Here is a 26369-nt window from a genome sequence, read left to right on the forward strand (position 1 = left end):
ATATTCATTTTTTTTTAGCTGCTTATTTCCATCATTTTAGATTCATACTGTCAACAAAAAAAATTTTTGTGAATATAATGTTCCTGTATAACTGCGTGGGTAAAAATCCACGACTCGCCGCTTTCCACAGGACTGTAAGTAAGCCGTACCTGACCTTTGTTTGCATTCAAAACAAGGTACAAAGGTGCGAAGTGCAAGGTTTCCCACTCCCAGGTGAACGGTCCATCGCTCCTAATCCTGTTTGCCGTGTACCAAGTATAGCCGTGAAGCGCACCCTCACACCCTGAGCAGCACGGCGACCTTTCCTCCGTCTCTGACTCCCTTCTGCTCTCCTTCCCAGTGGCTACCATGACAACAGAGGCGAGCGCTGTGAGTGAGGCCGACACCGAGGGCAAGCAGAAGGCCAGCGGCGCCGAGCCCGAACCCGAGCCGGAGAGCAAGCAGAAGCCCGAGGCGGCGGCGGCAGCGGAGCCGGAGGGCGAGCAGTCCAGCAAGAAGGCCCAGGAGAAGGCGGCGGAGCCTGGGCCCGCCGATGCTGCTGCCTCCCCCGAGGAGGAGCAGCTGAAGCCCCGCACCAGGACCTCCGCCGGGAAAGGCCTCTCCCGCCTCTTCTCCTCCTTCCTCAAACGCCGCTCGCAGTGCTCCGAGGGCGAGGGCTTCGAGGCAGAGAAGGCCAGGGAGGAAAAGGCAGAGAAGGAGGAGAAACCTGACAAGGCAGAAGAGGAGAAGAAAGACGAGGTGAAAACTGAGGAGAAGGAGGTGAAGCCAGAGGAGGAGAAACCTGAGGTCAAAGAGGTGAAGAAGGAGGAAAAGGTCGAAGAAAAGGAGGAAAAACAGAAAGTGGAGGAGAAAGTTGAGAAAAAAGGCAGTAAAAAGAAAAAGAAAGAGGCCAAGAAGAAAGCTGAAGAAAAAGATGAGGCTAAAGTGAGTGAAAGTAAAAAGGAAGAGGAGAAGTCAAAAAAGAAAGAGGAGGAGGAGAAGGAGAAAGAGAAGGAGAAGGAGAAGGCCCAGCAGAGTGTAGAAAAGGAGGAGGAGAAGTCAGAAGCAAAGGAAGAAGAGAAGAAGGAGCCTGCTGCTGCTGAAGTAAAAGGAAAAGAGGCAGAGGCTGGGAAGAAAGAGGAAGAGAAAGGAGACAAAAAGAAAGAGTCGAAGAAAAAAGAGAAGGAGGACAAGGTGAGAAAGAAGGAAGAGGAAAAATCCAGAAGGAAAGCAGAGGAAGAGGAAAGGGCCAAAAAGAGAGAAGAGGAGAAGGCGAAAAAGAAAGCAGAAGAAGAAGAACGGGTGAAAAAGCGAGAGGAGGAGAAAGCAAAGAAGAAAGAAGAGGAGAAAGCCAAGGAGGCTGAAAAGACAAAAAAGAAAGAGGAAGAAAAGGCGAAAAAGAAGGAGGATGAGAAAGTGAAGGAGGAAAAAGCAAAAAAGAAGGAAGAGGAGAAACCAAAAGAGGAGTCGAAAAAGAAAGAGGAGGAGAAGGGCAAAGAGGAGCTGAAGAAGAAAGAAGAGAAGGAAAAGGAGGAAGAGAAGAAGGAGGAGAAGCAGCAGGAGAAGGGGAAGAAAAAGGAGAAAGGGAAGAACAAAGGAAAGAAGGAGGAGAAAGGGAGCGAGGAGAAGTTGAAAGCACCGATCGCTGCTCCGGAGCCCGAGCTGAAAACCGAGCCAGACGTCGAGGCGACTCCCGACCAGCACTCTGTGAGCAGCGCCGAGGCGCAGGTGAGTGGCTCCACGTCGCCCGCGGGCCTTCGAGCAAGGCATCGGGACGCAGACGAGGATGAGGAATGAAAGAAAAGCACGTCTCAGACCGACGTGAGCCGGTGTTCACAATCCATCCGACGTCTTCCGTCAGACTTTGACGTGTGACGCTCCAAGCTAAACTATGAATAAAATGTCAAACAGAGCAGAGATAATTCCAAATCTCCAGTAGTTTTATAGACTCTCCCTCCATGTAAGTCAGTAAAACATCATTACGAATCAAGGTTATAGACAAAGCCCTCCTCACAGATTCATGTGGCCCAGTGTCGGCGTACACTAAGCCGTGTTTTTTCTTCCTGTTAATGAATTTTTCATCATGTGGAGACCTCCCTCTGCTGCAGCGTCTCTGCTGATTGGTTCTCACAGCTGCTCTGAAGCAACACTAACTCAGCTGGTCTGAGCTGAGAGCTGCTATCAGTATCTGCAATATCCACATTTCCTCAGAGTGATAGTGAATTTGCTTTTTTCATTGAGGATGAGAAGTTAATTCGAACTATAATTTGCATTTATAGTTAGATTTAAACCTTTTTGTTTATGTTGTTTATACTGGCAGCTCAAGTCATAATAAAAACTACAAAATATAAATAAAGGTAGAAAATTCCAGAATGTGCTATAAATGTAGAAATAACTGACAAAGCAAATAACTTTTGTCACTCCGTGTTTGCCGTTTCCTCTGCCAGCCCCCTCAGGAGGAGGCGACAGCAGAAGCTGCAGTGAAGAAGGACCCTGAAGTCGCCGAAGAGGTGACAAAGGAGGATACAGACGAGAAGCAGGCAGAAGAACCTGCAGAGCCGAAGGAGGAAGAGGCTAAACAAGACGAAAAGAAGACAGAGCAGGCAAAGAAAGGAAAGCCTGCAAAGGAGAAGAAGACTGAACAGAAGAGTGAAGAAGCCAAAGGCTCCAAACGTCAGAAAACCATGCAGTGCAAAGTCACCTTACTGGACGACGCTCAGTTCGAGTGCGAGCTCGATGTAAGAGACCAAACTGCTCGCCTCTTTGAATAATAATGTGGGTCTAGAATCAACCTTAGTGAACCCTCTCTCTGTTTCCATGTATTTTAGAAACATGCTAAAGGACAAGAGCTCTTCACAAAGGTCTGTGACCACATCAACCTGCTGGAGAAAGACTACTTCGGACTGGCGAACTGGGAAACCCCAACCAGCAAGGTGGGCGTGCCGAACAAACAGACTCTCTCTGCGACACAGAAGAAATGTGTTGTTAACCAGTCGTATTTTCCTCAGACATGGTTGGACCCCGCCAAAGAGATCCGGAAGCAGGTTTCTGGTGCTGTCTACGAGTTTACATTCAACGCAAAGTTTTACCCTCCCGATCCTGCTCAGCTCACTGAAGACCTCACCAGGTGAGAGTCTGTGGTGTTTGACCCGCTCAGAATGGGACAGATGACAGTGTCGTTTGATAGTGAAAAGAAAAGAGTGCGTCGGTGCATCTGGATGCTTCAGTGTACCCAGCTGCTGCCGTTTCCCTCTGGATGAGCAGCTGAATTTAATAAGTTGGGTTTTTTTGTTGCGTTCCGTCCTCTGCAGGTACTTTCTCTGCCTCCAGCTGAGGAAGGACATCATGCGTGGCGTGCTCCCCTGCTCCTTCGTCACGCTGTCCCTGCTGGGCTCCTACACGGCGCAGTCTGAGCTGGGCGAGTACGACCCAGAGCTCCACGGAGCCGACTACGTCAAAGATCTGAGCCTGGCGCCCGGGCAGAGTAAAGAGCTGGAGGAGAAAGTGATGGAGCTGCACCGCACATACAGGTGATTCCCGGAGACTGGATTTAACTGTGGTGACAGTTTTTACAGTTTCTTCATTTTCTTAACCTCTTTAAACGTTCAGATAAAACATGTCCGTCTTATCTGTGTGTGTCCAGGTCAATGAGTCCCGCCCAAGCAGATATGCTGTTTCTGGAGAACGCTAAGAAGCTTGCCATGTATGGAGTTGACTTGCACCAAGCCAAGGTAAAATTTGTTTTAATGAAATGCACATTTTTGAGAATTTGTAAAAAAGAAAAAAAAAAAAAAGGAGAGAGCAAGAAAAAGAAAAGCAAAGTCAGTTTATTTCCTTTGTTTTTCAAAATACTTGCCGTATTTGCTGTTGCTTGTCTAGCTTGTGTTACATCAGTGGCGTTGAGGATTAATTACAAAATTGATGTCAGTCCCCTTTCAAAAAACCGGAGAGATTAATAATGTTTCAAACCCCATGACCTCAAACGGCGTGGCCTCATTGTGTAAGAAAGTCTGCCTCCCAGTGACGGTTTGTTGTCTCTGCAGGGTGACGGTTTGCCGTGCTCTAACGCGATGTTGTCTCATCCTGTGTGTTTTTCCTGCAGGATCTTGACGGGGTCGACATCACGCTGGGGGTCTGCTCCAGTGGGCTGATGGTTTACAAGGACAAGCTGAGGATCAACAGGTTCCCCTGGCCTAAAGTGCTCAAGATCTCTTACAAACGGAGCAGCTTCTTCATCAAAATCAGGCCGTCTGAGGTAAATTAAAAAAAAACAAAAAAACATGTTAACCCCTCACTAACCCAGTTTATCATCAGTTACTGTTAAATCTTCACGGAACACACAAAAAGACAAAAAACTTAAAGAATCCACTGATTTACTGAAGGACTCATTTCTCTCTGGTGATACTTTGAGCTTATTTAATTCCCATTTAAACATTTTCTGTTTCTAAGTCTATCTTGAAATGTTGATGTTGGCTCACAGTATTATTTTACTTTTCTGACTTGTGTCAGATGTTAGCAAAATAATTTAAGATTTGACTGAATTTTAAATTTTATTCCTTCCAGCAAGAGCAGTATGAAAGCACCATTGGCTTCAAGCTGCCCAACTACAAAGCCTCCAAGAAGCTGTGGAAAGTTTGCGTTGAACATCATACCTTCTTCAGGTAAAGACGTCTCGAGTCTGAATGACATTTCTCCGCCTGGCAACAGAGGTCATACGCAGGTTCCTGCTCTCCGCGGGATAATTGGCTCTGTGGTCGCCGTGGTTAAACTGCCAAGGAGCCAATAAAAGGCTTAAGCCGCAGAGGAAGAGCTACACACTCATGGTCCTGACCTTAGAATTAATCCTTAAAGGTTTTGTCTGCTTTAATAAGATCAAACTAAACACCATTGGAAGGGTTGTTACATAACATCAACATTTTGACAGGAAGAATGCGCTTTCTTTGGGGTTGTTTTAAATCTTTTGTAACACTTTAAAACTGTGTCTTTTGGCTCAGGGTTTCGACCGTGGAGCCTCCGTCGTCACGCCGCTTCCTCGTGCTGGGCTCCAAGTTCAGATACAGCGGTCGCACTCAGGCCCAGACCCGCCAGGCCAGCTCCATGATCGACCGGCCGGCTCCTCGCTTCACGCGCTCCGCGAGCAAGAGGCTGTCCCGCAACCTGGACGGAGGTATGTGTGAGTGTGAGTGTGTGTGTGTGTGTGTGTGGAGCCGTGTGGAAACCGTGCACTTGGCATCACAGACCCCTCTCTGACGTGTTGCGCTCCTGCAGCTGGAGAAGACACACTCCAGTTTCTGCAGAGACTTTCTGCATCAGCCAGGTCTGAGGTCGATGACTGGTCGCTGGTGATGGCTTCTGACAAACCCCAGCCGTCCCCTGAGCTCTCAGGTACCAGCTGGCGTGAGGACCTGCACACTAATCTCCTGCCGCACGATTTAACACACTCATTTTTGTGAGTCATTTGCGTTCTTGTGCTTGAAGCCTCGGAAATGTTGCTTTTGGCCCAGTCTGCTCTTCGGGATCCGCTACCTTAGAGACTCTGTGGAAGAAATAAAATGAGAAGAATTTTCTAACAGGCTCATCTGCGCTTGAACCCGCTGTTCATCAGTTTTTGGCATTTTCATAAGCGTGCGCTTGATGTGAGTTGGACAACGAGCTTCATTTGCTTGCAGTTTGTTGGTTTCGCCTCCAGACTGACAGACAGGCTCACTCATCACCAGCAACTGCCACTAAAAAAAAAAAAAAAAAAAAAACTGGAAGGTTTTACAGTTTTCCTTCCGTCTCCTGCTCTCGTCCTGCAGCCTGACAGGCATCCTTTCCTCCTCCTCGTACTGACATTGTCTTACTGGACTCACAACAGTCTGCTTGGCGTCCCGCTTGGTAAAAACATGCTTGAAGCACTGTGAGGCGTTCACAGTGGTCGTCATCGCTCCAGCTGAATGGTCGTATAACCGCCACCACCTCGTCATGTCTTCGCAGCCAGAGGGGCTTCTCAGCAGGCTTTCTCTCAGTCCTGGGAGGAGGGCCAGTCCATTCGAACAGTCTCAGTGACACAGTCTGGGAGCGCCGGCTCTCAAACCGCTACCCAGACAGGAGAGGAGCTGCTGACTGGGGAGCAGCAGCCGAGGACGGAGGACGAGTGGTCTGCCCTCCTGCGTCGCCAGCCTCCTTTTCCTTATCTCCCACCTTTTGATTCTGTGAAACAGCCAGGTATCAACGCAGCACAATGTTTGTCTTCCTTTTTCCTCCATTCGACTCATCCAGCAGTGAACAGTTTGTGATCCAGAGTCAAGATCTTGTCTTGACCATTTACTGTGATCAATATTTACTAAATTAACACTGCATTCTCCATTTAAAAAAAAAAAAAAAAAAAAAAGAACGGTCTTTTCAGCCATTAGCAGTTTGATATCTGTGGGTGTTTGTTCAGTATAAAAATGTGTTGTGTTTCCGATGTTGTCAGCTCAAATAAGCTTGTCTGAAAAGAGCTCTATGGACCGGCTATTGCAACCATCAACGATGCAGCAAGACGATTGGTTTCTCTACTTTGATCGAATCTTCAGCTCATCCTCCCTTGAGCCTGTTGGAAAACCTCCGTGTGAGTTTCTTCGCCTGCATTTGCACGGACCTGTGGTATTTTATCCTCTTGTACCGTTTCTAGTGAAACCGTCTGTTGGCTCACTGTGTCACTTCCCTTGTTATTCCTCAGTCTCTCCCGCTGAGCAGCTCTTCTTCCAGGAGGAGGAATCTGTCGTGCGTTCTGCAGAACAGGAGCTGAGCACTCAGGAGGTCATAGAGAGGTTGCAGGAAACCGTCACCATAGTGGACAGGATGGCAGAGGGAGAGGCTTTAGAGGTGAAGCTGAGGGAGGTGAGGGACCTTGAGGAAAGGCTGCAGGAGGTCGATGAAAAAGCAGCCAGACTCCAGGAAGTAATCGAGAGAGAACTCGGCCAGGAAGAGGTGGAAAAGTTGAAAGAGGAAATGAGAGCCATGCAGGAGGAACAGCAAGCGAAGCTTGTGACAGAAATGGTGGTGAGGAAATCTGTGAGGGAAATAGGAATGGAAGACGGTGGCGTAGATGAACTGGAAGAACAAATCAAACAGGTGTTTTTGAAAGGCTTATTACCTGAAGACGAGGAGGTGACGGTGAAACAGGAGAGCAAAGTCGAGGTGATGGATGGAACTCTGCTCGATGATAATTTGAGGGAGAGGTTACGCCAGATAGAAAGGGAATGGCAAGAAGAGGTGAAGGAGAAGTTTGGCTCTCCAGATGTTGTCGGCACCACTTCTGTAGTAACGTACCAGAAGGTTGAGACGACGGAGAGCAAAGACGAGGTGATGGATGGAAGTCAGCTGGATGATAATTTGAGGGAGAGGTTACGCCAGATAGAAAGGAAATGGCAAGAAGAGGTGAAGGAGAAGTTTGGCTCTCCAGATGTTGTCGGCACCACTTCTGTAGTAACGTACCAGAAGGTTGAGACGACGGAGAGCAAAGACGAGGTGATGGATGGAAGTCAGCTGGATGATAATTTGAGGGAGAGGTTACGCCAGATAGAAAGGAAATGGCAAGAAGAGGTGAACGAGAAGTTTGGCTCTCCAGATGTTGTCGGCACCACTTCTGTGGTAACGTACCAGAAGGTTGAGACGACGACGAAGAAGAGCGTGGCGATTGTAGGACAGAGAGGTGAAAGTACGGAAGATGTGCAGATTCAATATAACGTCTCCGAGCGGACGATTGAGAAACAGAGCATAGAGGAGAAGTCGGGTTTACTGGAAGAGAAGACACAGAGAGAGGAGACGGAGCAGCTTCAGCCTGAGAATCAGGGGGAGGATTTAGATGTGTGGTTCCTGCGTTTTGACCGACCTCCATACAAATCAGTTTACATACCACCAGGTACAGTATTATGGTTTGCAGTGAGACTAATCTTTCTAATATACTCACATCGCTATTGAGGCAAAGAAGTAAAAGTCATGTTGTTTGACATGACGGTAACATATTCATTAACTAAATTTATTTTTGTTTCCTTGTATTAAATTTTCACTAACTCCATAAACGAAATGAATCTTCTCCATGTTCCTCCAGACAGCTGAAACTGATGACTGCAAAATGATGCACTGTGGAAATAGTAAAGCAATAGCTCCAGAAATCACATAGGACGCTTCCCAGCTTAGTCAGTTCATGTTTTAAAGGTAGTTTGTATAAATTAGGTATCCTTACATCATCATAGCAGTCACACATTTTATGAAGCAGTAGCTCATAAACATCCACTTTTTCTTGTTGCAATTTTATTTTTCTGTTTTTTTTTTTTTGTTTTTTTTTTGGCTGCCTGGCAGCTTATCCCTTTAGTGAGATCGATCTGAGCGTCTCATGTTGCCAGAACAGATCTGCTCTTTGCAAAAGAATGATTTGACAAACTCTTCATGATGCAAACTTCATTGATTCATTATTGATTTATTGACGAGGCCACCGGACCTGAGTGGAAAGCGAGAGGGAGAAAGTGCGTACAGTGACAGAAACAGCAACAGTGACAATACCACATCAAGGGGAGGGGTGTGTGTGTGTGTGTGTGTCACTTACATTTTTAATTCAAAATCTTTAAAAATAGCTTCTTCTTCTTTCTCCAATAAATTTGATTGAAACTTCTGTATTGTTTTTAGTGCTGGAGGGACTTGGATCAATACCTCGAACATTTCCTTTCAAGCGAGGACAACCTGCTCATATTGTGCTTTGCTTCTCTTGAAACAAACCTCACGTGTTACAGTACATTTAATGCGTCTCCCTCATTTCTCATGGTTAGTTACCCCTGTGGAACGTGCTCAGGCGGAGGAAGGCGAGTATCTCACGTCAGAGACTGAGATCACGAAACGTGTGGTGAGAACTGAGATTCAGGTAGAGGAGGGGCAAATGAGAGAAGAGGAAGTGTGGCGCGCACCAGAGATCCCTCAACCACCGACCGTCACAGAGAGGGATGATGACTGGTTTGTGCTCCTGGATGTGATTCCAAGAGAAACGTCTTATGTACCACCAGGTACTGCTCACATATCTCTTTCTGTTCATAAAAACATGTTTTCATTCACTTTGGCTTTATTTGATGCTCGCTTGCTTACGGTTGAAGTGCCACCTTTTCCAAAACTTACCGATCAGTCATGTTGGCCTAAAAAGAGAGGATTGAGGAAGGATTTGTTTCTGTGGTTTGCGTTGAAGAACATGAAGATATGATGAGAGGAATAGTTAAAAGGAGCTAGGCATCTTCTTTATGTACCAGCAGATACTGCTTTATTCAGCACAATTTTCTGGCCTCTTCAGCTTTTTTTTGCGCTTGCTTGCTCATGAAGAAGATGCACATTGCTGCTTCTGACGCCCCCTTCAAAAAAAATCTATCTTATAAGTTGCGGTGGAGGAACGAGTCCAGATGGATGAAGACGCTTCCTTCTCCCAAGTTGAAGCTGCAGAACCTGAAGACACCAAAGAAGAATTGTTGGTAATTGAAGAGAGAGAAGCAGTAGAGGAGACACCGATGTATCTGCAAGAAATCCCTCAGCAGCCAGTGACGGACAGAGAGGACGACTGGTTTGTGTTACTGGAGCTTCTTCCCAGAGAAACATCCTACGTACCGCCAGGTACTGCTGCTCTCTTCAAATCCATTTCTGGGCTGCTTGTGCTTTACTTTGTGCTTGCTCGCTCACTGCTTCTGATGGTGGAAAAAAAAAGCTTCTATCCTGACTCTGCTCATCAGTTGCTGTGGAGGAAAAAGTTCAGGTGGTTGAAGAGGTTTCAGAAGATGTGGTTCAAGTTCCAGAAGCTCAAGTTACAGAAGATGAAGACAGCAAGGAAAAAGCAGTAATAGTAGAGAGAGAAACCGTAAAAGAGGCCACAAGATATCGGCAAGAGGTTCCACCAGAGCCCGTGATGGACAGAGAAGATGACTGGTTTGTGTTGTTGGATCTTCTTCCCAGAGAAACTTCGTATGTCCCAGGTATTGGCAAGCCTCGCCCGCGCTGCCCTGCAGCAAGCAGTCGTGGTTTAGCTCTGCACTTGACGCTTCTCTTGCCGTGCGTGTGCTGCCCGTTAAAGGTTTATATCTCTTTCTGTTTTAGTTGTTGTTGCAGAACGTAGTCAAGCGTCTTCAGACGAAGGCGTGTCTCTGACTGAGGTAGCAACTGTTTTGCGGAGAGAAGAAAAGGTGGAATTGCTTGTCGGAGACACTGAAATGGAGAAACTTCCAAGTAAAGAGTCGATAGTGGCGGTGCAACAGGGAGTGCCGGCCAGAGAAGATGACTGGTTTGTGCTGCTCGATGTTCCTCTGAGAACGCCATCCTTTGTGCCACCAGGTACTGCACCGTCTGGAACCTCTATTTCAGTTGGTCTCGAGACCTCCGTGCTTATTTTTCTCAGTGCGTCACAGTACTCTTCGATTGTGCTTCGCAGTAGTTTCCCAGGCTGACGTCCGTCCGAGAGAGACCATTTCTACTGTGACTGAAATAAAAGCAGTAGAGTCCATCACGGAGGTGGTAGTTGAAGACACTGTGGTACAGACAGAGCGGGAGAAGTCTGTTAAGCAGATTATAACGCAGCCAGAAGTCGTCCAGCCTGTGAGGGAGAGGGAGGATGACTGGTTTCTGCTTCTTGATGCTGCTCCCAGAGAGACTTCCTATGTGCCCCCAGGTACCTACAGCCTTCTGTCACTTGATTATAAATCATCACCCCAAAGGCAACAATCTGTAGCCCAACTTGATTTACGAATTCTTTTTCAGTTTCTGTGCTGCCACGCACAAAACTCTATCCAGATATTCCAGTTGAAGTGAAGGTTGAGAAGCAAAAGTTGATTCAGACTGAAGCCGAAGTGATCCCAGCTCGGCCTTCGCCACAGCCACTGCCAGAGAGGGAGGATGACTGGTTTGTGCTGTTAGACGTCGTCCGTGAGAAGGCAGTCATCAAACCATCAGGTATTAAAATAATAATAATTTGCAAAACATTAGAATTCACTCAAGAATCGTGCCGATGGGTTGTTCATAGGATGCATCAATAAGACTCTTGGACTCTTTTCTGTTTTTGCCAGTTGCTCCAGTTACGATTATTCCGGATGTGAAGAGGATGTTTGAGGCTAAAGTGACAACCACAGAGACTAGAACATGGGAGAAGGTGATAATTACTGAGGAAAGCAGGCAAGACAGGACAAGCTCGTCTGAAATTAGACCGAGCCAAAAATCGGAGCGAGTGGGAGGAGACGATTGGTTCCTGCTTTTCGACCCCGTCCAGAAAAAGCCTGTCGTCATGCCTCCAGGTAGTTTTCATCAGCTGATCTGCTCACTCTGTGCTGAATGGTTTGCCCCGGATTGATTCACCTTCATGTTTATACATCAGTTCCTGTGGTCAAGCGTGTTGTTGAGGCAGCTGCTCCCGCTGAGCCGAAACCAAAACTCATCATGGAGGACGTGAGGCCGCCGGTGAAGCTGGTGGAGGTTAAACCAGTACAGCCAAGAAGAGTGGATGATGACTGGTTTGAGCTCCTAGATGTTACAGCAAAGACATCAGGTATACTGCCGTTTGGCTGTGAAACATGATGTCTGTGTGAGAGTGTTTTGATTTTTTTTTAGACACAGGTAAAATAAACCTTGAATATTAGCTGATTGGCAAAAGTTTAATTGTAGCCGCTGTGTGTGTGTGTGTGTCCCCTGTCAGTGCCCGTGGACAAACCGCTTCGTGTGTTTTCTGGAGTAACACCAGCTGCTGGAGTGCAGCGGCTTGCAGTCTCTGAGCAGAGAGTGCAGCAGAGGGTTACAGTAGTGAAGCAGACATGGCGGCAGGAGGCTGTGGTGCGGCAGGAGGCTGTGGTGCGGCAGAAACCACGCCCAGCAGTCAGACAGGTGGACGATGACTGGTTTGTTCTTTTCGATGCGGCCCCGAAGAAATCAGGTATATTCCATTATAACTTTGTCACACCGAAACATTTTTTTTGAGTTGATTTTCTAAAATTCCATCATGAAAATGTGATTCAACACAGTGTTATGAGTTTAGTGGGAAAAATCCATACTTTGAAAAATGTTGTTGCATTCCCACATTAACACCTGTTTATGTTTGCATTAGTTGCTGTGCCCCAGCGTGTCCGCTTCCCAGCGGAGGTCAGAGCTCCAGCTGCGGCCAAATCAAGGATCACTGTGTCTGAGAGGAGGCCGCAGTTTGAGAAACGCATCCTGGAAGAAAGACGTCCGCTCACTTACACGCACGTCAGTGATGACTGGTTCACACTGCTAGATGTAGACCTCAAAGAGTCAGGTATCCTCATTCTTTTCCAGGTTGATTTTATTCCTCGCAGACGAACAACTCACACGTCGCACTCTCATCGCTTCAAGACTAACATTTGCAGATTTGTAGACACTCTGGCTTCTTGTCGCAAGTCTCTGCTTTCGCCGTTGTTCAAGAAGCTCGGATTTCCCAGCGGTTTGCAGACCTGAGCGAATATGGATTCCATGTTATCAACATTTCACAAGTTCCGCTTCATTTAACTTGTTGCTTCTTGGAGCCTAACATCATCTCGCTGCTGGATCTTGTGAGAAAATAAAACTTGCTTGTTATTCACTCCGCTTTTGCCGACATAGACGTGCGGCTCGCCTCGTGCTCTGATGTGTGCAAAGCTTTTTCAAACACAAGGAATCGAATCAGGTAGAGTATACGCTCCAGACATTCACATTTTGACACGGAGAGTAAATCCTGTAAGTATGATAGCGCCGCCTCGTTTGGAGTGATAATGTGTGCCGCTGTGCCGTTTCTCTGAGGTGATCCTTCCACAGAGCAGTGCATCCTGAAGCGTATTTCCTCTCATTCATTTCCATTCTTTCTGCATTTTTCCTGCAGTTGCTGTGAGCACACAGAGGGGCACGCGTCCCGTCAGCGCTCCGGTCTTCTCCCAGGCAGCCCTGATGGAGGCCGGCATCCCCATGGCCCCCTTCGACCAGCCACAGACCTCGACTCCGATCAAGACCAGCCGCCAGGAGGAGCGAAAGCTGGAGGTCACAGTGGAAGCAGTGGAGCCGTCTAAAGGCGAGGCGGAGGCCAAGGTGCTCAATGTTACTGTTTTTTTGGGGTTTTTTTTAATTGTTTTATACTGGGACTAGTTTTAACTGACGTCATCGTGGAGATGATTCAGTATTATTGTTTACTTTATGATAAACCGAAAACTTATATTATAAATGGATCAGAAGGGGAAAAAAAGGCTCCAGCAGTGAGCAGAAATCCCGCCCAGTGTGTCTGAATATGAACTGTGTCTCTCTTGCTGCTGTAGTCGGCAGCTTGGAGATCCCAGAGAGAAGTAGACTCGTCAGTGATCTCCACCATCAATGGGGACGTTCAGGTTGGTTCCTCTGGCCGCTTTGCATGAGAGACGTGCGCGCCGGAGCCGATGCTAACCGGTGTCCCTCTCTCCTCCCTGGGGTAGCACGAGTCTGAGATGTCGAGCGTGGAGGTGGTGCGATTGCGAAAGGTCAGAGTCTTAGCGCCGTACATGTTAGCCGCAGTCATTCCTCCACCCTCATTCTGACGACTCAGAGCGTCTCATCCAAGAAACAGCCGATCTCACCTTCTTCTCATGTTGTGCTTTCATAAAACTAGGTCTAAAATGAAATCCACAACAGGTTCGATGCACACGGTTTACTTAAGAGGTAGACTGTGATAATGGGTAGCGTATCCAAACACTGGGTTACTAGTGTTTAATAAAGTGCTATAGCACTTCAGTATGACGCCTATCTGCTTGCCTTAGTCTATCTTTAACATATTCTAGTAGTTTGAATGTTTTCAAGGTGTTCATTTCCTCTCATTGCTTGCTGTTGTAAAAACTGGAATGCACACAATGCATGTTTATAGAATAGATGCACTTTATGAAAAAAGAAGCATGCTAACTTGTGTTTTACCAACATTTGTGTCGCCGTCACTCTTTGTTTCTTTCTTCATTACGAGAGTAGAAATCTTAAGTCAGCTGTAATTCCCTTGCTTTGTTGTCATAGTGCAACTTTGGCCCCTGTGGTCATTTTAGTATCAAACCGTTTTGCATGCAGTCTATTTGTGTGTTGTATTAACGCTGTAGTCATAGTGTGCATGTCCAACCTGTGGCAGACTGATGCCAGCCTCTAGGAAAACTGAAACAAACCACCCTTTTTTTGTTCTTTTCATTTTTCACAGAAAAGAGCTAAGAAAATTGAGGGTGACTCAATTTATGTCAGACATAGCCTTTTAATGTTGGAGGTTTGTATCCCTTCCGGAGACGTCGGTCTCCGGCTGTATTTTCTTGCTCTTTGGCTCACTGGCTGCTGTTTAATATCACGCTTGCATGCGGGGCACGATTCACATTTTCCGCATCAACCTGAATAACTGGCTGTCGAGTTACACGATCGCTGTGCGAGTCCAGGTCGATTCAGGAGAGTGCTGTTGAGCTTCCAGCAAAATGTATGTGAATGCTGGTCGGGTTTGTTAAAAGCCGCTCTGGTGTACATGTTAAGGATGCTGCACCCTGATTGATGAACTGAGGTCAAAGCCAATCAAGTACAGTCTGAATGTGTTTGTTTTTTCATGCCAGTGTTCATCAACAGCTCGGTTTTATTTAACTTGGAGATCATCAGTATTCTCCTGTTCCTGCTTCTGCGCTGTTTACCGCCGTCTCATCCTTCTAACTCGTCAGCAATGCATCGCACTTTCTCAGTAATTATGCAAATGTCTCTCTTGGCTACAGAAATGAAAATCAATCTAATTATACGTCTCTGCTGTGTTATGTTTGAAAGAAATGACGTTTTGGAGAAACACTTATCATTAAGTTGTTCTTTAGCACCACAATGGGTTTGATTAGCAGCCGAGCCGCGGTGCGTCTCCTGATATGACTCTCAATACCAATTAAATATATAAAGATCAACTTGGTGCTAATTGTTGCCAAATCGGTGCTTCTACTGTTGCTTTTGTTCATTTATCCTAAATGAACAGGTTTCCATCTGTACGAAGGCTTCATCTTCAACAGCCCGACCCATGTCTGCCGTCATCGCCTCTCCTGCTCTTTGATTTGCAGCCTGTTTTTCTCTTTCTTAACATGTTTCACTGCAGTGAAACGGACCCTTAACTCTCTGCTGTTTAGTTTTGAGCTTCCGCCCAGATAATAATCTACTTTTGATAAATCATGGCACTGACTCCTTCCTTCCGCTCTCATAAGCTGCATTTTAAAGAAGGAGTCGCTGATCATCTGTAAAGAAACCACATAGTCTAAACAAATAGACTAAAGGACCCCTTTAATTTGTGTTTCCTTAGAATCAGCTGTTAATCCTGCTTCTGCTTGTTTTGTTTTCTTTGATCAGCTCAAATTCCTCCGAGGAAGCTAAAAAGCAGCAAAATCTGACTGATTTTTTTTCTTTTTTTTTATTCTCTCCTGTTTGTTAATCTTCCCCTTTCTCCTATTTTATCCTTTAACTTCCCTTTCACACTCCCAACAAACCCTCACTTTGTATATTTTGCCCGTCCATTGTGTCCCTTCTCCCTTTTTTATCTTTGTTGCCCTCCTCCATCCACAATCTGCACCCCCACACTCCACACCGTCTCCTCCCTCCCGGCCTTTCCTCCGTGCAGGAGTTCGATAAGCCGCAGGAGGACCTGCTCAAGCATCACGCCAGCATCAGCGAGCTGAAGAGGAACTTCATGGAGGCCGTCCCGGAGAGCCGGCCCAGCGAGTGGGACAAGCGCCTGTCCACACACTCGCCTTTCCGCACCCTGGGCATCAACGGTCAGCCGCTGGCCGGTGCAGACGGGGTAAGTGTCGCACGGGAACTCACAGATCCGCTTACAAGTTAGAGGTAGCTGTGAGGGGGGCATTTCGATTTCATTCCAGAAAGCCCCTATCTCAACCGATTGTGACAAATTGGAGACGCATATGCAAGAAAACGCACAAATTATTAGAAACCGTTTTCACTTGGAATCACAGTGAATGGTTAATTTGCTTGTGTTGCAAGAATGTCAAGCAAACACAATGTTTTGAGCTAAATTTGTGAGTTCTGAGACATTTGTGGAAGACATATAAGACAACTTTGTTGGGGAAACATAGTCCAAATTTTCTCAACATGATTAATGTGCAGACAATTCTACTGCCAATTTTATATTCAGTTCTATAGCTTAAACTAATAGTTTAAAGAAAAATCAGAGCTGGTCTTAGGGTCTTTCTGCTGTTGTTGATTGCTCTCTGAGAGTTTGATCATTTTGTAGCATGTCGCACAGTCGTTTCCAAAGCTGCAGCATGTGGTCTGCAACACATGCATGTGTATGAAGAACGCAGTCAGGCCTGTCGGGCCGGGCCGTGACTCTCGCTCCCTGACACACCGGACTGCTGTGTGCGAGGCATCTTTTGGAGGAACTGCTGTGATCTTGATCGGTCTGACCTGCACTGGATGCCTCTCGGCCGTGACGTCTGCACTGCATGACAGACTGACCTGACTTTATTTCCTACTGCATGACACAAAGATGACCACTTTTTTTGAGGTTTTGCACGTTCAAACCCCCCCCCCCCCCCCCCCCCCCCCCCAAACAGAATTATTCTTTCCTTTTTCTCTGTCCCTCCTTCGTCATTGAGCTTCCTTTCATCCTCTGAACCTTTTGTCTTTTGCTTCATTTTCTTTTCATGCTGCTTTCACATTTTTATTTGGCTGCTGCTTCCTCCAAGGATTGCTTGTTATTTTCTCTAAAGAGACAAGGCCTCATTCACAGTTGTATCAGCAGTTAATCTCCCTCTGTAGTAAACAGTAACGCAGATGTCGAAGCACAAGCTAATGCATTATTATTATTATTGGCAATAAAGGTTTCAGTTCGGATTACTGCATAAAAGCCTTTCAGTGAAGTGCAAAATTGTAATTAGTTACGCTGTTGTCACAGGAATAAATGTAATCCACAGAGAGTCACTTTGCATGCCCATCGCATCAAGTGCTTTCACCAGTGCTCGGACACAAAAGCACTTATACGGTGGAAAAGCAAAGCCTTAACACACATCGTACTGTCAGGATGCATTAGCGTAATGGAAGCGCAGTAACCTGATCACTGAAGGCATGAAGACCAACAGATGTTTGACGTAAACAGTCACATAAACAGTTTGTTATTCTGAGAGAGAATTTCTACTGACAAAAAAAAAAAAAAACTCTGAAAAAAGTGAAAATTAATGCAACTTATTTGTCCCTGAGTGCACAGTGTGGATGACTTTCTCTCTTTTTTTTTTTTTTAAAAGTAACACGTGTTTGACATGGGAAGGAAAAAAAACCGATGCATGTAAGCATTAACGCTCCCATGTTCTGGATAATGAAAAGCATCCAAACCTGATTCCCACTGAGATGAAGCCTGCTGATGATCCTGTTCTGCAGCTCAGTCGCTCACGACACACATCGCCGAGTTCCTCTCTCTCATGTCTGTTCCCTCCTCCTCCTCCCCTTCAGTTTGTCATCCGCCTCCCTCGCGGCCCCCTGCTAGACTTCTACTCCAAGCGCAGCTGAGGGGCCGTCTGGACCCTGCGGAAAGCCCACACAGGTGTGAATGTGCCCCGCGGAGACCGCGCCCCGTCCATCTAACCATCAACTTCTCGCTTTTTTTTTTTTTTTTTTTTTTTTCTTCTCCTGCTCTCCTTCTTTTGCCTCCTCTGCGACATCATTCCAGCATCCTTCATCCCATCCTTTGCTCCACCTGCGAAGCTGAACTCTTTTTCAGGCCTCTATTGAACTGTGGTCCTTTTCTTTTTTTTCCACACTGCGATGCATTTTTTTTTTTCCCCCGCCGTCTCCAGACTCAGACCCGTTTTACAAAAAGACTGATTAGGACTGGAAATGACAATCAACATGTTTTACATTTCCCGCGATGTATTTTGGACTTTAAAGCTGCATCAAACATTTCCTAACAAGTGGATTTTATCTGGAAGTTTTTAATGTCTGACCGTGTCACTCTGAGCCCACTTTTATACACACATTGAGGTACATTTATATCAGTCGTCTTTGGATAATTTGACCACTGTGAAACCACCTGAATAGCACAATAGAACACAGATCAGTCTTGTTCCTGCAGAAAATGTCAATGTTCTCGTTCACAGTTTAGTATTTCTTCCTGAGGTGGGAAACCCCGACGAGGCAGCTGAATTATGATTCTTAGTAACCTCTTTGTCCTTCACCGGTAGCAGGCAGGCAGTATGTAGCAGCTGCAGACATTCCTTGTTGCATGAAGTTTGACAATCGAGTCTGACCAAAGAATAAAAGTCATTCCATATACAGATCACATGACTGTTTTTTTCCCCTTTTAAATAGATGTTCGAGACAGATAAAGAAAACTAGAATGTGCACCGATCGATTTTCAAAGTTAAACAGCAGCATGCAAAGGTTTTCAGCAAGTCTAACAGGAAAGGCATTATTGCACCATGCAGTACTGACAAGAAAACTTCTGACTGTTCAACATTCACTCAGCAAATAAAATATTTCCAGCGTTTTGTTACTAAATGTTTGGGAAAGTGTTGATCGGAGCCGTTATTATACAAATGATCTGCTCTGTGGTTTGTTGCTGTGGTGTTAAAAGCAATACTTTAGATTATTTGAAGTGAGGTTGAACCTCATCCTCGGCCAGAGACTGACTGTGGAAATCCAATTTTTGACTTTTTTTGTGTAAACCTTGTCAACACTTGTGTGTCTAGGGTTTGTTTTGCTGCTAGGCTACATGATTAAACATATTTCAGTCACCCTGAGGAAGTGATACTTGCAGAAATTAGAAACCTGATGAGGCTGATACTTGCAGAGTTTATTCTCTTTCTCACAGGGATGTGAAACAGTTCAGTTCGTCTCTTTGCAAAGCCAGTAAAGTCCCTGGCCTGAGTTTAAGTGATACATTTTTCTTGTTTCATTTATATAACATTGAGGTTCCTCTAATGAGAAGACTGACGGCTGCCTAAGGCACTTTAAATATTACAAAAAAAGCTTTGTGCTATGTCTTTCTGTCAGTACAGCCATCTGCATCTCATAAATATGAGGACATGCCGGTTCCATCTATTACAGCTTGATGCAGCATCTCATACAACCCAACATGAGATAATTCAAAGGACCTCTTTGATAAAGAGTTGATTTGCCCATAAATATTATTTTCCTGGACATCTGTTCTATGAATCGTGTCAATATGTCCTGCTTGTGTTCAGATGTACCTTCTGTGTTCAGAGGTTATTGTTACATAAATCATGTACAGGCCTGATATTCTCACATTGTCAGTAGGATATGACTTCACCTGCCCATGATCACAACGTGGATATTTTATGTCTTCTTTTAGAGCGTGTTCTTTAGTTCCCATTGCAATGGTGCAGAGACAAAGGCCGCACACCAGGAAACCAGCAGTAATCTGGGCTTTTCAGACATATCCAGTCCCACTGTGAGCCACAGGAGCGAGCCTGATAGAGGTGAAGCCCGCGGCGCCGTGGCGGAGGACGAACCGTGTGATCAGGAAGACTTTGCGGTCTTTGAGACCACCTCGGTGCCGGTGGTAGAGGTGGAAAGGGCCCAGCTGCTTCCCTCCTCCAAGGCTTTAGACGAGACGCAGGACCGCAGAGGACCGTCTCCCGGAGCGGCCGAGTCCTCTGGGAGGATAACCGGCTCGTCCCCAGCTTCCTATTTCTGGAGCGATGGTCCGCAGGTCACACGCTGCTTCCAGGTAGCCCCCCGACCCCCCCCCCGACCCCCTCGGGTCGACGCCGATCCTCTCTCTGCTTGGCCTGTGGCTGCCGCACTTGCTCACTCCTTTGCAGCACCTTGACCAATCAAAAGCTGTGAATCGGTAGCGGTGGCCTGAGTGCGGTGAGGAAGCTGAAGAGGCAACGCGAGCTGCTGCAGAGGCGTCGCACAGTGGCGTGCTCAGTTTCTCACTCTGGTGACGGGTCGCTTCAACACGGGCTGATTCTTCTCCACCACAATATGAGAACATTGACTCCATCTTTTCCAACCCTCTAATGGCATGGCATCGTTATTCAGCGTTTCATTCATAATGCTTGGTGACGGGGGCGGAGGGAACACTGCTCCTCTCTCCTTTCCTGAAGTAATGACTGAAACACTCTTGGTGAAAGAAAGAAGCGGGGGTTGCAGTGAAAAGCATGGCGTGAAAGGAAGTGATTGCTGTGAGATTCAAAGTGTTTGATTACGTAGCTGCTCATGGAGCTATGCTCCCGTTCACAGCCCCCCCTGGTGCAGACCCAGACTGTCACCATCACTGCCGCCTCCAACTCCTTACCCAGTGACATCTCCACCACAGAGGTCCCTATCGTCCCGACCAAGACCGTCACCTATGTGTCTTCACAGGTAGGGGCTCCGAGCTGCTCCGCCCACAGCCGCCTCGGCTGCAGGTACTCGGGCGGCAGCAGGAGGCGACGATCAGCAGGTCTGGGAGGACTAGGCGAGGTGGGGGAGGGAGGGGGGCGCTCCGGCGAGGAGCAGCGTGAGGCAACACTGCACCTTTCCTCGGCGGAAACTCTGGACCGGGCCGTTTGGAAGCCGCCTCTCAGCCGACTCCTCCCGCTGTGTTTCAGGTGGCCGTTGACGGGACGGACGAGGACAAAGACGGCGCGTCGGAGTCCACCGCGAACACCATTACCTCAGAGACCATCAGCGGCACCACCGTCACCACCACCACCACTCACATCTCCAAGGTCGGCCGTCACGTTCACACTCCGTCCTCTGCCGCCTTGTTGTACGCGCCCATCAAATACTCGGTTTCTCTCTTGTACAGGTGGTGAAAAGTGGCTCTTCAGAGACTCGTGTGGAGAAGAGAATCGTCATAACAGCAGATTCTGACATCGACCAAGATAAGGTACCCAAACTTCTTGTTCCCAAAAAAAAAAAAAAAAAAAAGGTATTGTTAATAGTAAATGTTTGAAAGAAAACATTTTCAATAGATTTCTTCCGAGGAGCAGACACAACATTTAAACCTGAGCAGATGTCTGTGATGCTGCCTTAAAAGCTAGCTACCTTGTTATTATAGCTAGCTTCTGACACTGTTTTACTGGTCCAGCACACTAAAGATGACAGTGGTACAAATCATACAAGTCATGATTGAGTTTGTGCCATAATTTTTTGAATTGGATCAAAGAAGTGTGGAACTTCTGCAGCTTCAATAGTAAAAACTGTAACCGTCCACAGCTTTGACCTTTTCAGTGGAACTCTGAATAATCATCGTCAGAGGCCGAACAAGTATGAATGTAGGCATTAAATAAAGCTGCAGATCGCTGAAAAATCAAGGGAAGTCGTGCTCATTAGCTGTGCGTGTGTGTGTGTGTGTGTGTGTGTTCCAGGAGAAGCATGGAGGAGCATCAGCGTTGTAACTGAATCAGGACCTTCTCTCGACTCGGCCTCCCTCCTCGTCTCTTCTCACACATATCTCAAAGAAAGTCTCTCATAAATCTGCACCTGAATGGATCAATAACTGAGTGGGTAAAACATAGCAGATCCTTTTTTGTTTGTTTTTTTCAGTTAAACAGTTTCTTAGGTAGAGCTGCACTGCGCACAGACTCCAATCCAACTCTTACGTCGTCCCGTTGTTGTGAAAGCTTAGCGAGTACATATTCCGTCGGCTCCGAAACCGGCATTTTGAGTTGCGTGATCTCAGTTAAGTTTGCTTTTAAAATGCTTTGATTTTCACATTGTTGATTTTCTACGAGACGTACTGTTTCCGTTGTAGCGTAGACGACCATTTGTCAGCATCTCCTCCCTTGGTGCTGCTCGGGGAACGTTAAGACCACATTCAAGGGAACTCTTTTACTTCTTCTCGTTGCTGGCCTGTCTTAACTCAGGAGCGACGTGGCTTTTATTTGTGCAAAGGACAAATGACATACCTCTCTCATCCACACGTGAACGACAGTTTGGCTCTGTTCACTGCTCAGGTACAAAAACTGAAATTTTAAGTTTGCTTCCCCGGCCAGCCAAGAAGCCGTAGCCTACACACTCTTGTAATTTAATAAACAAATTGATCTATTTTGAAATATTTCTCTATTTTATAGAAGTAATGTTTTTATAGTATTTGTACAAATTTGAGGTTTTTAATTTAAATTGTAGGTTACCGTTGTGCTGTCGACTGAATTTGTAGGTCTCTTTCAGACCCGTCTTGCCTGACACCCTGAATCGTTCTTACTCGTTTCCTCTTGTAGTCCACCAAGTCGATCAGGAATATTGTCACCATTTTAGCGTAGGCAGCGGAGCGCTTCCCCTCAGTTTCACAAAGTCGCTTTGAACAGATTTGGTTGATGAGAAAGTTTCACAAGCTTGGGTCTGTTTTCTCTCAGGTTTTGATATTCTTTGTAAGACCACACAGACCTCCATATGATTGTATGAGGAATGTCCATGTATGTATATCCATCTCTATTGTAAATGTACATTTTATGTCCAGTCAAGTGAGGTCAATGAATAGAAAATGCTCATCTGTCACAATAACCGCGCGCGCGAGACGACGGCAGCTGCCCCGCGATGCGTGGTTTTGATCACAGGAGCAAACTTTTTCTTTTTTTTTTTTTACATGTTCTACTATACAGTAATTTATTTGTAAAGTAGAAAAACAAACTGTTTCATGTGATTTGATGTACTGTGATGTTTCGGCACAAGCTGGTTTCCAAGCTTCCACTAGAGATGTCACAGTGTTTTAAATATTGCATTCATTATCAACCAAGTTTGTAAAGCCTTTCTAACCACATAGTCCGAGTAGGTCGCTCTCTCACTCGCTGTTTTCTTGTACTTTTTTTTTCCATAGAGAAGAAAATATGACTCCTGTCTAGATAGCATGTTTGTTAGCACTTTTTTTTTAACCCCAAAATGAAGCCATTGGTATTGTAGCTACACGAACAACAACCACAACCTCTCCTTAATGAAATGTAGAGTTTCACGTCAAGGGAATAAAAAAAAAAAAAAGTAGCTTTTAGATCATGGAAACTATTGTTGCTTTGTGACTTCTCCCTGTCTTTTTATGAAAACAATAAAATAAGCATTATTTTGCATTTCCTTGGGCTCTTTTTCTGCGATACATGTGAAGTACACAAGAGACAGATCTCAGTAGGAAATATTTAATACTTGCTCCATGGTTGTTCTGCATGTTTTTTTATAATCAGAATGTAAACATGGGCTATGAATACAGCAACGTCAGGACATGGAGAACTGAATACAACTGATATCAAGCTCAGGTTACTTTGAAGATTAGCTAAGACTTTCTAATTTGGTGTGTGTATATATCCACTCTTGAATGTAGCACCCGAATCGTATTGCTAAAGCTAATCAGCACATTGCAACATCTGTTTAGAAGTCTTGACGGTCATCGATAAGGCAAATCTTTCTTGGGCTGGTGGTGAGATTTCTCGTTACATTCAATCACCTGTATTCAAAATCAACACGTGGAAAGAGACTGACATCAATTACAAGATTAACCTCGAAGGAACGGGAGCCTAACCTGCTTCACTGTGACAGAACTAAATCTGAAAGGGGTTGAAGGGGAGAAAAATGGTTTGCAGAACTGTACAGGAATTTATTTGGAATTTGTGATCCAGTGCTTCAAACAGGTTGTAAACAGCTCAGTCTTTGAGTTCCCTCTGTGTCAAAGCTGAGGCCTTATCGGACCGTCTTGGCCGGGCTCTTGAAACTCGATGCAGCCTGGAGCTGGAGCTGATAAGCCATGGGGTGAATTTTAAAGCCATATAACCTGAAAACAAGAGCAAAAAAAAAAACACAGTCACTCTCTGGACAAGTTGGAAAGGTGACACACAACTTTAGAAGTCAGGAAATTTGTTCCAACATTTCAAGTGAAATATATTTTCCTTTCAGGAAAGTTTCATGTTTTACACAGCAAAGTTCAGAAAACTGTCCATTTACAAGGTAACAGCAGGAAGGTATTTCACAAAAGTTGCGTTTTCAGGGGCTCCGAGTGCCACTGTCGTGTAAATGGAACCCTGAAAACGCAATGAAAGTTTTGTGTTTTCCCTTGAAAACGCCTAAAGGAACAAACCTCGGCACAAACTGGTTGGCGGGACGCTTTGGACGGTACTCTGGGTGCACCATGAACAGCATGTGAGGGAAGCCGGTGCCAAAGTAGGCTCCGTCTGTGTGGTGGTGTCTGGAGGACTTGGGGGTGTACACGTCCATACACTTGGGGCAATAAAGCTTCACCATTGCTTCACCTGGGATGTCTGACAAACCTACGACAGACAGGGAAGGAGTGACGGATGTGAGTTTCCTCATTACAGATGTCAGAGGGGAATTTCTTTATTGTGACGGTTAAGAAAAGAGAGGATTACCAATAGGAAGCATGGGCTGGTTCTCGCAGTACACTCTGGGGCAATAACCAAAATCCCCCTGTTGGTACTTTTCCAGCTGTGAAGAAAAACACTGATAAATGACTGCTGCTGATGTTGTGATGAGAGCTTTGTGTTAAAGAGCAACAGCTCACCATTTGTGCGATGCCTCTGTTTGTGAGGATGTAACGTGCATGTATGAGCCCGTACAGCATCTCCGCTGCCTGCTCGATCAGGTCGCTCTGGTTCGGGTTATCTTCGAGTTCCTCATCTTTAAAATGAAAGCCACTGAGGTGAAGAACTCGTCATGTATTGAAGGCACTGCTTGATGATGCGTTTGGTAATCTCACCCGGTTCCAGGTCGAGAATCATGTCCAGAGCCTGCCGGTAGTGAGGAACCTGCTCATTCAGGCCCGTCAGGTTAAATTTGTCCTGAATGTAGTCCTCATCAACCTATAACACAGCGGGAGGAGATAATCAATGGCTATTAATGGCATGAATTCCTGTCACAGCAGCACATTGCTTCAGCACACTGATGTGGAGTCATTACATAAGAGCTTAACGGGATTAGTTGGCTGCTGCTAGTGAAGAAATGGGGAGGGGATAAAATTAGCAATGGAGCGTTTGCGTGCAGACACACCAGTGTGTTACACACTGATCACACAATCCCGGGTATTTTTATTTTAGCTGCACTTCTCTGAAGGTGATGACCCCCTCTGAGGTGCAGTGGAAACAATAAACACACAGCAGCTGTTTGTCTCTTAAGGATGACCCGGATGGAAGATTTAGGAGCCCGACTGGCAAAGAAAAGCACTTAGTTATTATTTGACATTGTCTGATGAACTGAAGCAATAAATAGTTATGTTCCATGACCTTTAAAGTGAATTCTATCAGCTACAGGGAGATTTCTTAAATATCTGAAAAGAAACTATGATGAGAAGGAATATTTAGAATGGAATATTGCAAACTGTAATGGTACACTGTGGTATTATTTTCGATCTTAGTAAAAGATCATCTGCTAGCATATTTAAGATGATGTCCACAAATGCCACATTCAGTGGCAGTAGAAATAAGCAAGAAACGTTTTAATTCTAAAGTGCTACCGATAATAAGAATATATTCTGTGCAATTACTGGAGCACAGCGGTGAAGCCGTGGTTACTGCTGTCACCTTTATGTAAATACCAGCTGGGCTTCTCTGTGTGGAGTTTGCATGTTCTCGCCATGTGTTTTCTCCATAGTTGTAAATGGGAGTATGTGTGATTGTCTGTCTTTCTATATTTGCCCTGTGATGGACTGGAGATCTGTCCAGAGTGTATCCTGCCATCGCACCACAGTTAGCTGAGAGTGGTTCCAGCGTCCTGTGAGCCTGAACAGGATGCACTACCTGAATCAGGTGTGTGTGTGTGTGTGTGTATTTGTTTGTGGTGTGTGGGCGCTGACCACGGGCCCTACCTCGCAGAAGAACTCATTCCCTCTGAGTCCACAGAACCAGGAGATCCAGGACACCTCCTCTGAGCTGCTCATCCTCCTGACACGCCGAGCACAGGTGAACTCAAACACAGTTCCAGAACCAAAACGCACATCTGCAGCTCCAACGAGCTGACTGACCTCGCTTCAAATGTACATATTCAACACCGTATTTCACCATTTTCGTGTTTGACTGAATCTGACACACACCAAGATTTTTCTAAAAAATGTAATCTTAACTAGCACAATGTTTGTTTTGAATGTTTTCAACGTTAGCTTCTGAGCTAGCTCGCTAGCTAGCCTTCGTGTTAAACTGCGCAGTGCAGGCAGTAAAATAGTTAACCTAAGCGAACACGGCACGTATTTAAACGTACTTTTCCATTGTTGCTTACACAGAGTCGGTTTTACTCACCCTTTTCTCGGTGCAAATCAACACATTAACCTGAAATTGTGGCTAGTTTATCTTCTCTGTAGCGACTGACGCCTCTTCCGGTCAGTCGGATTTCAAAATAAAGTTCAGCTGTGGTGCGTATGCACCGTAGCTCAATTGATTAAAATCTAAATTGCTGAATAAAGTCACAGTTTTTCTACAGATTTCAATAAAATCCTAATAATGTATACATTGTGGCGAGTTTGGTAT

The 26369-nt window shown here is 45.7% G+C and overlaps 2 protein-coding genes across 12 annotated transcripts in view; one reads left to right on the top strand and one right to left on the bottom strand.

The window, feature by feature from the left end:
• LOC115396237 (uncharacterized) overlaps window positions 1–22890 on the top strand; it is a 31348-nt gene extending 8458 nt beyond the window's left edge. For 4 of the 11 annotated variants that reach the window (XM_030101981.1, XM_030101980.1, XM_030101978.1 and 1 more), the window contains exons 2-34: window positions 341–1707; window positions 2427–2717; window positions 2808–2912; window positions 2988–3106; window positions 3291–3509; window positions 3623–3710; window positions 4082–4234; window positions 4543–4640; window positions 4974–5146; window positions 5248–5364; window positions 5956–6186; window positions 6437–6571; window positions 6683–7867; window positions 8772–9002; window positions 9364–9594; window positions 9711–9950; window positions 10072–10305; window positions 10403–10639; window positions 10729–10920; window positions 11034–11258; window positions 11339–11509; window positions 11657–11890; window positions 12062–12250; window positions 12830–13032; window positions 13257–13325; window positions 13410–13454; window positions 14150–14212; window positions 15575–15754; window positions 19277–19654; window positions 20173–20295; window positions 20523–20642; window positions 20723–20803; window positions 21285–22890. In XM_030101981.1, the coding sequence (XP_029957841.1) occupies window positions 349–1707; window positions 2427–2717; window positions 2808–2912; window positions 2988–3106; window positions 3291–3509; window positions 3623–3710; window positions 4082–4234; window positions 4543–4640; window positions 4974–5146; window positions 5248–5364; window positions 5956–6186; window positions 6437–6571; window positions 6683–7867; window positions 8772–9002; window positions 9364–9594; window positions 9711–9950; window positions 10072–10305; window positions 10403–10639; window positions 10729–10920; window positions 11034–11258; window positions 11339–11509; window positions 11657–11890; window positions 12062–12250; window positions 12830–13032; window positions 13257–13325; window positions 13410–13454; window positions 14150–14212; window positions 15575–15754; window positions 19277–19654; window positions 20173–20295; window positions 20523–20642; window positions 20723–20803; window positions 21285–21314 (7749 nt within the window). In that variant the 5' untranslated portion in view covers window positions 341–348 and the 3' untranslated portion in view covers window positions 21315–22890. Of the gene's footprint in view, window positions 1–340; window positions 1708–2426; window positions 2718–2807; window positions 2913–2987; window positions 3107–3290; window positions 3510–3622; window positions 3711–4081; window positions 4235–4542; window positions 4641–4973; window positions 5147–5247; window positions 5365–5955; window positions 6187–6436; window positions 6572–6682; window positions 7868–8771; window positions 9003–9363; window positions 9595–9710; window positions 9951–10071; window positions 10306–10402; window positions 10640–10728; window positions 10921–11033; window positions 11259–11338; window positions 11510–11656; window positions 11891–12061; window positions 12251–12829; window positions 13033–13256; window positions 13326–13409; window positions 13455–14149; window positions 14213–15574; window positions 15755–17418; window positions 17567–19276; window positions 19655–20172; window positions 20296–20522; window positions 20643–20722; window positions 20804–21284 lie in introns of those variants that run through there. The other 7 variants (XM_030101977.1, XM_030101985.1, XM_030101982.1 and 4 more) reach the window with 7 other exon arrangements.
• Window positions 22891–23026: 136 nt separating this feature from the next.
• LOC115396238 (casein kinase II subunit beta-like) lies at window positions 23027–26287 on the bottom strand. The gene is made up of 7 exons (XM_030101988.1): window positions 26142–26287; window positions 25715–25790; window positions 24611–24713; window positions 24416–24531; window positions 24264–24339; window positions 23975–24164; window positions 23027–23671 (listed from the first exon to the last, which is right to left on the bottom strand). The coding sequence occupies exons 2-7, from the start codon at window positions 25784–25786 to the stop codon at window positions 23581–23583; spliced, it is 648 nt and encodes a 215-aa protein (XP_029957848.1). The 5' UTR covers window positions 25787–25790; window positions 26142–26287; the 3' UTR covers window positions 23027–23580.
• Between the last annotated feature and the right edge of the window lie 82 nt (window positions 26288–26369).

The sequence above is a fragment of the Salarias fasciatus genome, chromosome 11 (assembly GCF_902148845.1).
Source record: "Salarias fasciatus chromosome 11, fSalaFa1.1, whole genome shotgun sequence".
Taxonomy (NCBI): domain Eukaryota; kingdom Metazoa; phylum Chordata; class Actinopteri; order Blenniiformes; family Blenniidae; genus Salarias; species Salarias fasciatus.

Bases quoted from the DNA above. Each gene is read 5' to 3' on its own strand.
- LOC115396238 (XM_030101988.1), bottom strand. From the start codon at position 25,786: ATGAGCAGCTCAGAGGAGGTGTCCTGGATCTCCTGGTTCTGTGGACTC. The intron at 24,340-24,415 runs GTGAGCTGTTGC...TTTTCTTCACAG, and splicing joins ACAGAGGCATCGCACAAATG to CTGGAAAAGTACCAACAGGG. The intron at 24,165-24,263 runs GTAATCCTCTCT...TGTCTGTCGTAG, and splicing joins CCAGCCCATGCTTCCTATTG to GTTTGTCAGACATCCCAGGT.